Source organism: Haemorhous mexicanus, chromosome 2 (assembly GCF_027477595.1).
Source record: "Haemorhous mexicanus isolate bHaeMex1 chromosome 2, bHaeMex1.pri, whole genome shotgun sequence".
In the NCBI taxonomy this organism is placed as follows: domain Eukaryota; kingdom Metazoa; phylum Chordata; class Aves; order Passeriformes; family Fringillidae; genus Haemorhous; species Haemorhous mexicanus.
The window spans coordinates 88144707-88159232 of record NC_082342.1 but is presented as its reverse complement, the minus strand read 5'-3'; the positions used below and the strand labels follow the sequence as shown (position 1 = coordinate 88159232).

The 14526-nt window shown below is 37.3% G+C and overlaps 1 protein-coding gene across 4 annotated transcripts; it reads left to right on the top strand.

Annotated features, from left to right (window-relative positions):
* Window positions 1-1902: 1902 nt before the first annotated feature.
* On the top strand, window positions 1903-13713 carry LOC132323767 (granulocyte-macrophage colony-stimulating factor receptor subunit alpha-like). 4 transcript variants are annotated; one of them, XM_059839391.1, is made up of 10 exons: window positions 1943-1986; window positions 3572-3630; window positions 6485-6614; window positions 6707-6882; window positions 7580-7719; window positions 8325-8363; window positions 9109-9250; window positions 9791-9881; window positions 10454-10535; window positions 11411-13713. In XM_059839391.1, exons 3-10 carry the CDS (start codon window positions 6487-6489, stop codon window positions 11486-11488), a joined length of 876 nt encoding a protein of 291 aa, XP_059695374.1. In that variant the 5' UTR covers window positions 1943-1986; window positions 3572-3630; window positions 6485-6486; the 3' UTR covers window positions 11489-13713. The 4 variants fall into 4 exon arrangements, with proteins under 4 accessions (XP_059695372.1, XP_059695374.1, XP_059695370.1 ...); XM_059839387.1 differs by having other exon boundaries at window positions 3572-3640; XM_059839389.1 differs by lacking the exon at window positions 3572-3630 and having other exon boundaries at window positions 1903-1986.
* The last annotated feature ends 813 nt before the right edge of the window (window positions 13714-14526 follow it).

Genomic DNA, 14526 nt, shown 5'->3' with positions numbered 1-14526 from the left:
GACTGGTTTAAAATAGATCAACCCAGAGCAAAGAAATCAGAAATGAAGAAAATATTCTATTTTGATTATTAACCTCTTCATTACTATAACTGCAATGTTCAAACCTGACGTTGGCTATGAAGAATAAATGCAAATTGTGGAATTCTTAGTTTTTAAATTAAGGGCTGCAAAGGTATTGATATAAAAGTGGTACACTTATTCTGGTTTTAAAAAGAATACAGATTGACCCAAAAAGTCTTTAGTAAAATGTGCTGAGCTTGAAAAGGATGCCTTTAGACAACTCTGGCATGCAACTCCCCCCCCTTTCATTGAGCAAATCAAATCAAATCAAATCAAATCAAATCAAATCAAATCAAATCAAATCATACATCCTTCAGACTGCATAGCAGCTAAGGAGAACTTCATCATCAGGTTGCCTGGCTTGCTGAAGTCATCCATGTCTAGGTCAAACACTGCTATGAAACTCTAATTGACAAGGCTGGGATGCCTGTGTAGTACCCCAAATCCTCTGCAGAGGTGATCTTGGGTATAATCATGAAGTCTTACATTCCATACAATTAATTAAATTGCCTACACTGAAACTGATAGAATGTCGTTTCTTCTGTATAAATATTGAAGATTCCAACTTTTCCAATCTGTCTGAAAAAAAACTATTAAGAAAAATTACTTGAAAATTAATTAAGACTTTTATTCCAGCTCAGCTTCCGGCAACCGAATTCATTGTAGCAGTTCCACCATCACCCAACTTCTCTGGTACTGGGACTCAGAGTTCCAAGAATAATTCTGTTCTGAGAACAGAACAGGGTCCAGTTTCAAGAATTACAGAAACTCAGTAGTTACAAAAGTCTCGGTATTATCACAATCCTCCAGCAGACCTCTTTCAATTCCTCTACAGAGCAGCAATCAAGTCCTTACTTCTGCAGGTCCTGAAATGAAATGTCATAGCAGGGTACATGATAGCGTCTTGCTGTTTACTCTGTGAATAAAATTGAGGAATTGAGACCTAAAGAAGAGGAAATATCTCAAGAACCATCCCTTACCTATTCTTTCTCTGCCCACAAGAACAACAAGAACAAAGACTGATGGGAATGAAGATGCACAACACACAGACAAACAGGAGGACAGATTTTATATGATTTACCACTCTTCCAGTGAGATATAACATTGAAGAAGAGTACACTCTGTGAATATTATAAGTAATGAGATTTAAATGTCGTTGTCTACTTTAATGACTTCATTTTTATGTTAAAAATATTTAAAGATGCAGAAGATGGGGGGGGGGGGGGGCTCTGTACTCAGACTGTACTATGGGGTACATGAAGAGGCAGGTCCCGTGCTTCTCAGTTCCAGGACACCAGTATAGACAAGTGACATTATATGGCTTTGGTACGCTCAGGACATTTCATAGACACAGAAACTTTTCCTGATCTGTGCATTGAATTTACCCAGCCCAGAAAAAGGTGGACACAAAGCAGGAAGGCTGTCAAGACCATAGACATGGTTTGTTACCCACCTAGAGGGAATGAAACTGGCTAGTGCAAAGCTTGGAGCAGCTCTTCTGCAGGCCAGAGCAGTGGGCTGATACTCCTGTACCAGGCAGCATCCCTAAACAATTAGCAGAAAGCAGTGACATGGCTTGGAACAATCATAGCTAACCTACACCCAAGCCAGAAGGAAGACCCATGTTCATCTATCTTTCAGGTGGCACCCTGTACAAATATTTATGTGAAAAATGTGTGACAGAAATGACTGAAAATTATGTGAATCAAACAATGAAGAGGGCGTCCCTCTATTCTGACCTTTGTCCCAAGGCCGGGAGGGACCCTGCTGCTCCCCATGGTTTCACGGAAGTAAGGATAAGGGAAATGAGGCAATGAAATCACATTGTCAGAACATGCAAAAATACACCAAGACAAAGTCATAGTTTCTATTCTTCTTGTTCCCACTACTGTAAGCACCACAGGGAAAGAGGTTTTCAAGGAGAAGGTAGGATTAATATTATCTGGTTTTCTTTTCTCTTTTCTTTTCTGTTTCTCTTTTATTTTACTCCAAAGAATCTCAGCAAAGAAATACTGAGTTTTGTAATTTCTGCTAATTTTAATGTTAAAATAGCTGTGAGGGTTGGATAGACCTTACCTGATAGCAAATGCCTGCTTTCCTCTGATAAAAGTCTTACCCAATATTTTGATGGTGTATGTTTTCTACCATCTGAAAATAATTGTATAATTATATTTTAAAATTTGTAGTTTCCAGTGTTACTAGTCTCATCCACATAGCAGTATTTTGTTTGTTAAATTAAACCTGAATTACAGAATTAGAGAGCCTGTGTTACTGTCTCTTGAAAACACAGTCAAATTGGAAATGTTTGGATTTTAGGTCTTTGCATTCATACAGTAAAATCACTAAATGGAGTGAACTCTTTTAGAAGTATTGCATTTAGGCACCAGTAGAATGGAAGTATGTCAGTATCTTTTCTCTTTCATGATTTTAATACTTTGGAAGGTTTAATATACACAATTACCCGAAAATTCTGCAGGAACTCGGGCATGATCTTACCCTCATAGCACATCCAGCATGGAAGAAGTAATTCCATTTAATATTTTCCAACTGACAGTAATGTCGTTCAAAATCTTTCAGGAGCAAAGCTGGGAAATGAATCCCAGAGGTCTAGTTTAATGTACTATACTCAACGCAGACTTTCCCTTAACAGAAAAAAATAGTCATATTTATATATTAAATATTTATATATTTTTATTCATGGTCAAGTATTAGTTTTAGTTTGTTTTTTTTTTTTTTTAAGTTACAAACCTTTCTTTTCATTGGCTATAAAAATCATCGTGGGATCAAAATATGATAAAATATATGGCTTTGTGTTACTCAGAATCAGCAGGTTACAGGACAGTTTTTATTCTCATCTAATCACCTCTCCAATCAGCCTAGATGAGGTCAGACACTGCAGCAGCATTTCAGCTTATGAATTCCTGACATGACTATCCCTTGTGGAAGGGTGTTAGGGTTCAGGCTTCTCTGAGAAATAACTTGTGCTGTAGCACAGAGTCTAGCAGTAGCCAATTTTCATAGAAACTTTATAAACTACAGTACAGAAAGGAAACAACATCACATAGAAATACTTTGGTTTTCCTAAAGATTTTCATCAATAATCTGCACAGGACCTATTTGAGATGTGGAAGGAAGTTTGAAACATCTCTGGGGAAAATAGTACTGCTCTACTGCAACTGTTTTTCTAAAGTCAAGCAGCTCTAATACTTGCACAGGTATAAGAATGAGGAGAAAAAGACATTTTAATAATAAATTTTCAGTTGAGAAAATAATAGTGGCAGTATTTTTGTTTAGTAATTACATGTGAATTCCAGATGATGTAAGAAAGGAAAGGAATGAATCCTCTTGGATTTAGCTGGCAAAGTTGAATAGCTCAGAATTAGAGAGATTCCTCTGGGCTACATTTTTGGTGCATTGCAAAAAGTAAATATGGTGAAGCCTTCATTTATCTTATTGCAGACTAGATTGAATAAACTGGTCTAAAGGGGCTGTTATTTTGTTTTTTCCCTAGGCATTGTTAAGGCAGTATAGAATTACTGGTTCCCCTGTGATCATCTACACAGCTTTTTGGTAGGTTTAGGTAAGAAAAGATCCACCTCACACCCAACAGCATCTTCAGAGTTAGATTGACAGGTTGAAGTAATTTGCTTACTTTTAATTTTTTTTTGTTTTAATATTTTTAATTCCAATGTTCCAAATGGTGCAGAGCCAAATTTTCTTCTCTCTACTATTTTTCTGAAGCTAAGGTGCCTACATTGTTTCTGATGTCTGCCCAAGAGGTGGAGATTATCTAAGCTGACAAAATAGACATAAACAAATAAACAAAGGAAGAAAAACACTCTAGGTACTTGAAACAGTGATGGTTATGCATTTGCATGCAATCATAATTGTCACATCTCAGTTAAATATCTTACCACTTTCATGAAAAGAATGTCAAACATTTCAAAAATATCTAAAGATAATAAAATATGTGAAAAAGAATTATTTTGTCTGAAATAAAACATGCTTCAGAGGATATTAACATATTTGCATATGTATTTTACTTTCATCATCAAATAATACAGGAGGCAGTTCAGAAGGATGAGTACAATATAGAGAAACTAAAATGGTTTTTGCATCACAGTTCACAGAAAAGACTAATAAGTTCCTACCATTTTTAAGGAAATAAACGTATGCAAGTGACAAATATGGGGCATTTCAAACAGGAGTGGTTAAGCAAAAATACACTAGAAAAATTTAGCTAGTCCTCAGTGTAAACTGGAGGCAGAAAAATATCAGTCTCTCTTTGAAATAATGTGGGCTAAAGTCTCATGAAGACTTAGCTCTATTCCAGGTGTTGCTAAAAACAAAAAGGTAGTGCTGACAGTGCTGGATGAATAGAGTAGGCTCAAAAATAAACCTTACAGAAAGGGAAGTGGTGTTTATATACTTTGCTAGATTCTCTTTGGTATAACCACAGAAATATGGATAAATAAGAAATGGAAAAAAAATTCCCCAAAACCTTGAATAAAAGGTCCAGTCAGCAACATGCATGAGAGACTCATATCTATTCCCAGCATATGCCTGAATATTTCCTTTGTCATTGAATACTCAACTGCTTGTTGGCCCTCACAGGTTGTGAACTGATTTAAAATCAGAATAACCCTTTTTTCTTCAGATTTACAGCATCGCTAAAGGCTAGAGGAAGCCATCTCTCTAAGACCCTTGCACAGCACCTGTGATCAGACTGCTGCATTTACCCAGCAGTTTCTTCATGGGAAGACAATTTCTCTATTTGTTTTTTAAATGAGGGAGTGAAGTGCACAGACTTGGTTGGCCCAGGGTCTTAAAGTGAATCTGTAGCAGAGAACTGCTCCGAGCTCTCCATCACCTCAACAAGTACGGTAATGACCGAACTCTCAAAAGCAGTTTGGTAAATACTTAACTTACACATAAATGTAAACTTGCACATAAATTCGATGTAAACAACTCCCTGCTGAGAGCTTTGATACCTCTAGTGACTAAGCATTGGTCAGTTTTTATTACAGCTATGGAAACAGCTGAGGCAGCTCTTCTCTTAATTGTTAGCCCACGCTGTTGTCTCAGATGAGCTTGTTCCACTATTTCTGATGGAGCATAAAAAAGACCAACCAAAAAGAAAAAAACTGCTGAGAGGAGCATTAGTTGTAATGATGATCATGTGTTCAAAACCTCTCACTACAGGGCCCCACAAGAAGTGGCATTAGCACAGCCAGGGGGGCAGGATGGAATCAGGCAGGATCAATGAAGGATGGGAAAGGACAGGGCATGCTTAGGCCAACACTGCCATTGAAAGAAATGCTGCTGAACCAGGCTCTTGAAAAAGTTTCAAGCTTTCTCTTGAAAGAGAGAAAGATTTCCAGAAATCCAGTAGTACTTTGACAACTTTTTCATATCTTTGAAAATTTCTCTTTATTTCCAAAGATGTAAGAATCAGATGTGGAGTTTTAGGGCTAACTAGAGAGGCAAATGCAAATGTTGTGTGTGTGGTGCTTAAACTCAATTAACAGTGGTTGGGTTAGTCTTGGAAAGCTGTGGCCCAGTCCTTCAATTCACAATGATAGCTTTTGAGGTACTCAGTGTTCATCATTTCCTGTTGGACATCTCACCTTTTGGTGGGGGAGGAACACACAAGGAATTCATTCAGGTTGCGAGTTAACTTAAGGAATCTGTAAACTTCTACTCCAGCTTTGTCTTGATTTTACACTAATTATATGGATATTCAGGCCTGTTTCTATCCCTAGAAACAGTTCAGTGCTATTAAGATTCCCCCCATCCTTGACTCCAAGGTACTGGAAGAGATTAACAGCCAGTTTCAATTCCAAATTGAAAAATATATCATTCTCTCTTTGAAATTGGAACACTTCTGCAGGGATGAGCTTCAAGAAACAGCCTCAGGGTTAGATTGTAACCAACCAGCTGTCACACAGAAGAAAGTGGTGGACATCTTATTTAAATTATTAGTGCTTTGTAACCAAGGGTCAGAGCACTTAATTCAAGCACAGCAGAGAGAATTTTGCCACCCTGCTTATGCTTGCAGAATTTGCATTCCATTGTAGACTGGGCCTCAGCTAAACAGGGGGTCTGAACAAAAGACACCATGGTGATTGCCTCTGTTATTAACTTCCACTAAATCTCTATACTTAAGTTGATTAAAGACTCAGTTAAATCCCAGTCACATCTATGGCTTCTGGAATCATGACAGATAATCCTCATGGCTCAACAGAAATAACACCATTGACATCTTCAAGGACAAAACTACAAGACCAAAACTATGTACAATGGGATTTGCAAGCAGGTAGCTAAAAAATTGGTAAATGAGCTTGCAAAGATCTGTTTGTGTCATTTGAGGAGTTATTCAGTCTTTCTGCAGAGTGGACATGGGGCATTCTTTCTGTGTTTGCAGGCATGAATGGCACAGCCATTGCAAATTTTACCTGTGTCATTTTTAATGTTTCCTTCATGAACTGCACCTGGCTCGTGGGCAGGACTGCTACAGAAGACACCCAATATTTCCTGTACTGGAGGCCCTTGAAGTAAGTAGGTCTGCTTGAATACTGGGAATTTTGATTTGTGGTTGGACGTGTTACATTGTCAATGCTTTATTGATACAATATTTCATGTACAGGAATGAAGATGTCACAGAATGTCAAAATTACATCAAAGATACCTGTGGAAGGCACATAGGATGCCGATTTCAAAACGTGACAATAGCAAATAACTATGCTTATTTCCTGGTAAATGGGTCCAGAGGCGGACAAAACATTCAGTCATATGAGAAGAAGATACTGCTATACCAAATTGGTAAGCATTTTTTGTTTCCAGTTATCTGTTAAAAGAATGAAGAATTCATCCCTGGGAAAATGCATACATTTAAAAAATATTTCTCCCCATAATAACTTTGGGTTTTTTTCACTTTTTCTCAGCCCTAAAGTATAAGAATGGACAGAAACTAATGAATGCAGAAATAATCTGGAATCATCAGTCAGAAAATTTTGAACATTTCCATCAAATATTTATTCTCTGAGAGAAAGGTGTCATCTCTTAGAATTAATTACCTAAGGATTCCTGTGGGGGACTGCCTAGATGCTGGTCTTATTATCTCGTAATGCTGTTCATCCACATAACGAAAAAAAACAGTGACCTTAATGCTGTGAGCAAAGCTACCATTTTTTTTAATGGAAGAATGTTAATAAAAAAATTCTGTTTAACTTGAATAGAGTATTTTAAAAAAATACCCTTAAACCCAAGAAATAAAACTAAACCTGAAGAAATCATGTGCTGAATTCAGTAAAATGTAATAAATGGCTTGTGTTTTTAGTTTTCCTTACTGCTGCACCTGGTGCTCCGGGTCCTGCTTCAAAATATGGGGACAATATAGAAATTCTGCTAAAGTTGCATCTTTTTAGATCAGTTGCTTGGATATCTACCTATATTTTTAAAATGGCAGAGTGAAGAGAGCTATTATTAATCAATAGTATTTCTGGTTATATTATTGTAGAAAAGCTCACCCCTCCATTAAATGTCACAGTGGACTGTACAGACGCTTCTCATAGATGTAGTATTTGGTGGCAACCACCTCACACAAGTCATGTGAAAAAAAAGAGTTGTTTCAAATATGAAATTGTCATAGAAAATAAGGTAAGAAGAATGATGACATTTAACAGCATTTTGTTTGTCTCTGTTTCCACACATACAACCCTGTTCTCATCCCCTCCTTTTGAAAGCTTGAATGAATATGGAAAGTAATATTGCATCCTTCAAAAATAAAGTTCAAAATGTTTGTGAGCTTACTGTGTTCCAACAGTGAAAAATTAAAAAAAAAAAAAAAAAAAAGAAAGGAGACATAATTTAGCTGAATTAGATGTTTAAGAATGCAAAAAGATACACAGAGGAAAAAAAAAACAATGGAAAAAACATTGTCCAAGTTGATTTGCAAATTTTAGATACTTTGTTTTAACAATCAAAATGTAAACATTTTTGTCAACCTCAGCCTTTTTTGTTTGTTTGTTTAGTGGTGCAATCAAATTTAAATGGTGCAAAATTTCAGAGCATCAGTGGAAACGAAAAACCACTTAGTGGAAGAGCAGCCTAAATTTCACAGTTTAAATGCCTTCTATAAAAGAAGGTATTTAAAATATTACACACTTTTTCTTTCTGAAAACCAAACATTCATGAGAGAAGACCGTTTATTGTAGAGTAACAAAATAATAATCCTAAAAATTGAACTTTTTTTTTGTTGCTAGGCTGATGCTGAGAAAAACACCAAAACTGCATCTAAAACAGTAAGTCTGTGTTAATCTAAGATTTATGCTATATTGAAATTTCTTTTGTGTCAGAGTGTCCTCCAACCAAACTGGTTTGGCTTCACACTACCTGTTTCAATGTACTGCACATGATCATTATTCAAAAGTTTTCTAAATCTGAAGTTTTAAACTGTTTATAAAACTTGATACAAAAACACCTGCACATGTGGAGTTTGATATTACTTCACAAAATCTTCCATTTTACTTTCTTTTTTACTTCCTAACAGATTCATACATGTGTAAAAATATGGATCATGATTCTGTGTAACACAAAAAATGTGGGGAAGTTTTTCTTTTTTAATACTCTCTGGAAAGGATTGAGATGTAAGAGGCCAGAAAATATTACTCAAAGATTAGGCCAGTGTAAAGATAGCAGGAAAAAAAAAAAAAAATCTGTCTATCAAACTCTACTTCAATTTTGAAAATATCCACTGTAACAAAGTGCCAGATCTTTAACGATTTTTTTTTTCCTGTAAGTCCCACTGTTAGCAGAGTCTAAGGAGCCAGGGAAACATACAGCAAATTTCATCTTTGTTTCACCCAATAATAAAAATGTTCAAATAAGAGGAACTAAGATAAACAATCTAACTGACTAAGGGATATTTTTCTAATTATTTCACTCTAATCTGTTCACAGAAAGATTATATCAATGTAAAATATAAAATTTTATCATAATTGTATCAAAATAATGCAAAAATTCTCATTCTACTTATTTTGCATTTAGGCAGCAATCATTGAAGATAACTCCTACCTATATGAAAGCTTCAGCTCAGAAAAAAGGTACAGCGTCAAAATCAGAGCAACAGATTCAGGCTTTTGTTTAGTCAGCTCAAACTGGGGAGAGTGGAGTACACCTGTGGAGTTTGGTAAGAATAAAAATCCCTTCCTTGACCTTGTTCAGTTGTTACCTGTCTGCCTTATTATTACTTTGTGCTTACAGATGGAAACACATTGATACTTGCAGATTAATTTGCTAGGACAGAGAGAGTTGAAGAATTGTCATGTCTCTTACTATTAGGGGGTTCTCCAATCATTCTTGGGAGACAGTGCTTCTTGCACAGGGATAGTGAATGAAGCAGACCTTTTTGAAGTCTGTTGCCAGCTGTTTTACTTCCATCTCTGCTCCTGACTTTATAATCTCCTTTTTCTTGCTGTTGCTCTCTGCCACCTTGGATATTTAAATACTCTGTAGGACTCAGTTCCTCAGGTTTCAAGTTCCTGTGGACACTCCATATACTGTTCAGCCACTCTGTTTCTTTCCATGCTACAGGGCAATGAGGTGCTGAGCTAAAGTCATCCCTTCATACAGCATTTGGCACCCTGATGCAAAGCAGATTGCACACAGCTGTGCAATTATTCATGTCCTGTGATGCTAACCAACACTTTGATGATTGCTTCATTTTCAGGAACTCAGCAACTTACATCTACTTCATCATATATGCTGTTTCTGATACCAAGCCTGGCAGCAGGACTTGCAATTCTCCTTTGCATGACAGTGTAAGTCTTACTTGGGCAAAATTTTTATTCTATAGTCGAAATAGCACTTCTTCTTCCAACAGAAAATTTCTGGCTTCTTTTTAAAGGAGACAAGGGAGGGAGAAAATCAACACTGAGCTATACTAGGAATCATCTGCTGGATGTTCCTCAAGTATGCTTCATACTTCTGATTCACAACTTATCCACTTGATTAATATAACACAATGCTTTCCAATACTGGGCCAAGGCCTTATATGCATACTTCTTTCCTACCATCTGACCTTGCAATGTAGAGGGGTGGTACATGAAATTTTTTTCGTGTTTTGAAAACATTTCCTTTTCATATACTTAAAAAACCACCTTCCTATGAGGCCTTAGTAAGTCAGAAAATAAATTATTGTCACCCAAATTCGGAACAGCAAAATTATAACATTATATTCAGCCTATATAATTTTTAGTTACTTTTGAATTAGAAGAATACTATTTATGTCTTAGAGAAATAAAATAGTACCCCAGGAGCATTATAATATAATATGTGTTCATGTGTTTGAAAATGCAGTCCTTTCTTCACCAAATCTTTTTTGTCACTGTAGAAGGACTTATTTCAAAAAAACATCTGCTACAGTACCACAGCCAAGAGACCCATTCCGTGAGACCTCTCCAGTGGACTTCCAGGTATGCTTTCTTTCCATTTGCCTGAAATTTAAAAATTTAGTATCAAGGGTATGACCTAACTGTCAGAAATACGCACACAAGCAAGAATCAGTTTTCTTTCTTTTTCTTATTCTTGGCATATGGACAGAGAAAGTCCACATGCAAATAACTTGTCTGTTTTACCTTTTCCATTATGAAATAATTGGGGAAAATGCAGTTTCACCCTGCTGTCCCTATCAGCCATATGCTATCACTAAAATAGTGCTGAGCATATGTTTCTCAGCACAATAATAATGCAGAAGCAGGCACGGAGAGAAGGGACAAAGAAATCTCCAGTAGTTTTGCCATGCTAGTATTTGGCGATGATGCTAAAGGAGGTAAAAGTTTCTAGGGTATGGTAAGCAAGAAAGTAGAGCAGAATGTTGAGAGGTGCTAACTTATGTGGAACACTGGAATGACTCGTGAGAAGGAACAAAAAGACAGACACTGCAGGAACTGCCCTTCTAGAGAGCATGTTGCAGTTTGCTGCAATTTGCAAAGTCTTTAGGTTGGCTGCAGGCACGCCTGGAAGACAAAATTTGTCTGCAGAGATACACTGAATTACTAGCAAGCCCTTATAAATACTTTTTTTTTCTCTTCCTTCATCATGTTAACTTTTTTATGTTTTAAAAGATGATTTTTACAGCTTTTTCCTTGAAAAGTCTTTGCTCTTTTTTGGGAGCTATATGGAGGGATCATCTAGACATGTGTACCTTGGTCTTCCAATTGACAGAGTCCTGCTACAGGTTTTATACAATAAATAACAAATTTTAATGACAGGAGATTCATAAACCATGACCTTGTGACTAATCTCATACATGAAAAACTAACAAAATCTTATATTCTTCCTTCAATAGACAGAATATATGAATCTATTAAAAAAACAAGAAACTGAAGAAATAACAGATATCGAAGAAGTGACGGAATGCAAGTGAAATGAGCAACTTGATTTTTTCAAGCATATAGACCTTATTGGCCAGAATTAAGAGGATTTTCATATTCTCTCACTCCTGGAAGCAGGGAGAAGAGCGTCGGCCGTAAAGACAGCTCCCCAAGATCTTATCTCTAAAAGCCTCCTTGTGTTTGGTTACATTTTCTATGAACAGTAAGGTTTGGACTATTTCTGGTTTTTATTGTAATGAATACTGCAGTATTTCAGATAAAAAAAAAACAACAACTGTATTGCTTTGGAAGCTATATTACTGTTTTTCAACAACATACAAAAAAATAAATAAGAACAAACCAATTTAAGGGGTTTATTCAGGATCTCCATTGGTTCAGTTTCTCAAAAAAGGTTCAGCCATACTGAGATTGTGATCAGGAATGGAATTTGACATCTGTATGAAAGCTCACTGCATGAAGCCAAGATCAAACCTCTTAAGAAAGATTACTTGTTCATACAAAGTGAGTACTCTTAAAGAGCTCTGGATGCAATCTTCCCATATGTCTATTTGTTGCCTCCCGTTTTTCATCCCTTCCTATCTGTGTTAGATGAAAAAAATTACTTAATATGTGATTGCTATCAGGTAGCAGATGTACATATGTATATGTATTAAGTGGGAAATGTTGGAAATTGAGCATTTGAACTCTCCAGCAGAAGCCTGCCACTTGCTAATTGTGGTACAGGCCAGTTGTGTGTTTTTATAGCACCTGAATGAAACAGAAGCATAACAGCCTGAATCCTCTAACTAATAAGGAGATATGAGAGAAAACCCTCAATTTGGGTGCTAATCACATTTTTTGACCTTCAGTTTGCATGAAATTGAATATGAGTCAGTCCTGCCCTGCCCTGGCAGCCAGGAGGGCCAGCCTTGTCCTGGGCTACATCAGACATGGCATCTCCAGCCGGGCAAGGGGGGGGATTGTCCTGCTCTGCTCTCCTCTGCACTGGGGTGGCCTCACCTCGAGTGCTGGGGACAGTTTTGGGTGCCACAATACAATAAAGATATAAAGCCATTAGAGAAGATCCAAAGAAGGGCTACAAAGATGGTGAAGGACCTTAAGGAGAAGCTGAGGCCATTTGGTCTGCTCAGCCTGGGGGATACTGGGGGGAGACCTCATTGTAGTTACAACTTCCTTGTGAGGAAAACCAGAAGGCTGTGCCAGGAGAGGCTTATGTTGGGTATCAGGAAAATGTTTCTCTCCCAGAAGGTGTTTGGGCGCTGGAACTGGCTCCCCAGGGCAGTGGTCACAGCACCAGCCTGACAGAGTTCAAGAAGCATTTGGACAACACTCAGGCACATGGTGGGACTCTTGGGGCTGTCCTGAGCAGGGCCAAGGATTGAACTCAATTATTTTTGTGGGTCATTTCCAGCGCAGGGTATTCTATAATTCCATCAAGTCTCGAGATGGTTAAAGTCATCTCAAGTGGCTGAAATCCTATCATGGAAAATAAAGTCCTCTCAGTGATAAAATTCCACTAGACCAGGTTACCTTCAAGAGACCAACTTTGGAAATAAATTTTTCTATAGTTCTGTGTTTCTAAATGAGCTTTCAATAAAAGTTTATTTTTAATGTCTTTTTAAAACAGAACCAGAAAAGGATCCCTCCGCTTGAGTTATAATTGCCAAAAGATAAAAGTGCCTGCATTAAATGGGAAAACTAAAGCCAACTCGCTGTAATCTAAGGACAATTAAACAGATACAGTCTACTGGATCCTCTCCATCTTTCTTCACACAGAGTTGATCATGGCCATTGGTGCTTTCACTGCTTTCACTGTGAAAGCTGCTTAGGCAGAAAAATCATTAAGAAAACTTGTTCACTACCAGCAAACCAATAAGAAAACCATAAGCCATGGCCATCAAACAGTGGAGGTGGTAGTAGGTGTGGGACTAAGGTATCTCTTTCTCATTCCTGGGCAAAGACCCCAAAATCAGTGGGAAAGGATGGTCAGGCTTTAGAATCTTTTAACTAAGTGCCTTGGGTGCTCAAATTGGAAGAAGTCCTTTATTCTGGTCTCCTATGGCTGTTCCTCTGTTCTGTGCTAAAAACTAGAAAGTTCTTGATGCAAGGAAAAAATTAATGGTCTTGTCTACCATTTGTATTTTTGTGACATTTGCAAAAGCTGCAACACGCCAGTACAGCAAAACACCAGACAGCTCTTGTGAACACTCCTGGTTTTGTTGGAGCAATAAATTATTCTTCAAGTTTTTCTAAGAAACATTTGGTTGGATACTGTTTCTGCAATGACTTCCCTTCCTGTAGAGCCAAAAGTCTGTAAACAGTCCTAGTGTCTCTGCCCACATTTTTCTTCTCTCCTTTACTCTTTCTCTTTTTTCTCTTTCTCTTCTTCTCATTTTGCTTCCAACTCCTGGGTGCTATAAAGGCCACTCAAGTTGTCTGGTCTCTGAAAGAAGACAGACTTTTGTAGCACCCTTAGTAGCACCCTCTTTTCTTGGGAATTTTTAAAATGTGTTTTATTTGTTTGCATTTTTGAAAACCTTAGGTAAGGAGTTTGCTTAAATATAGACAAGAAAAGAAATCCCCTGGGTAGGACAGTTCCCTTTTCTGCAAAAACACCACTGTCCTTCTGGGCTGGTTGGATTGTTCTGCTGCAGTAATTCCAGTTTAAAGACAAAGTAGACAAATCAAAACCTCAAACTCCACTCTTCCTCACTGTGTTTCAGAGATACATAATCTGAGAGAGCACACAAAAACACACTGCTTCCCTGCTGCCTTCTCTGCATGCTCAAGAGATCTGCAGAGTGGGAGCATGGAAAAGCAGGCAAGCAAAAATTCTGACTTCCTTAATTTTCCAGACTCCCATTTGACTCTCCATGACATTTCTTATGGCTCTGATTTTATTACTTGGGTACTTGTCACTCCCCTTCTCACCACCACAAAGTTGAATGCTTTCTTCCAAAGATGAGGACACAATAAACTGTGGGGTTTTACATTTTTTGTGATCAGAAGTCCTTTCTTCTGTCTTTATAGTACAGTCAGTGTACAAAAAAATGGTTATGTATGGAATTAA

Coding starts and splice junctions, on each gene's coding strand:
- LOC132323767 (XM_059839389.1), top strand. CDS start 6,487: ATGAATGGCACAGCCATTGCAAATTTTACCTGTGTCATTTTTAATGTT. Junction 9,251..9,790: donor GAGTACACCTGTGGAGTTTG/GTAAGAATAAAA, acceptor CTTCATTTTCAG/GAACTCAGCAACTTACATCT. Junction 10,536..11,410: donor CCTCTCCAGTGGACTTCCAG/GTATGCTTTCTT, acceptor TTCCTTCAATAG/ACAGAATATATGAATCTATT.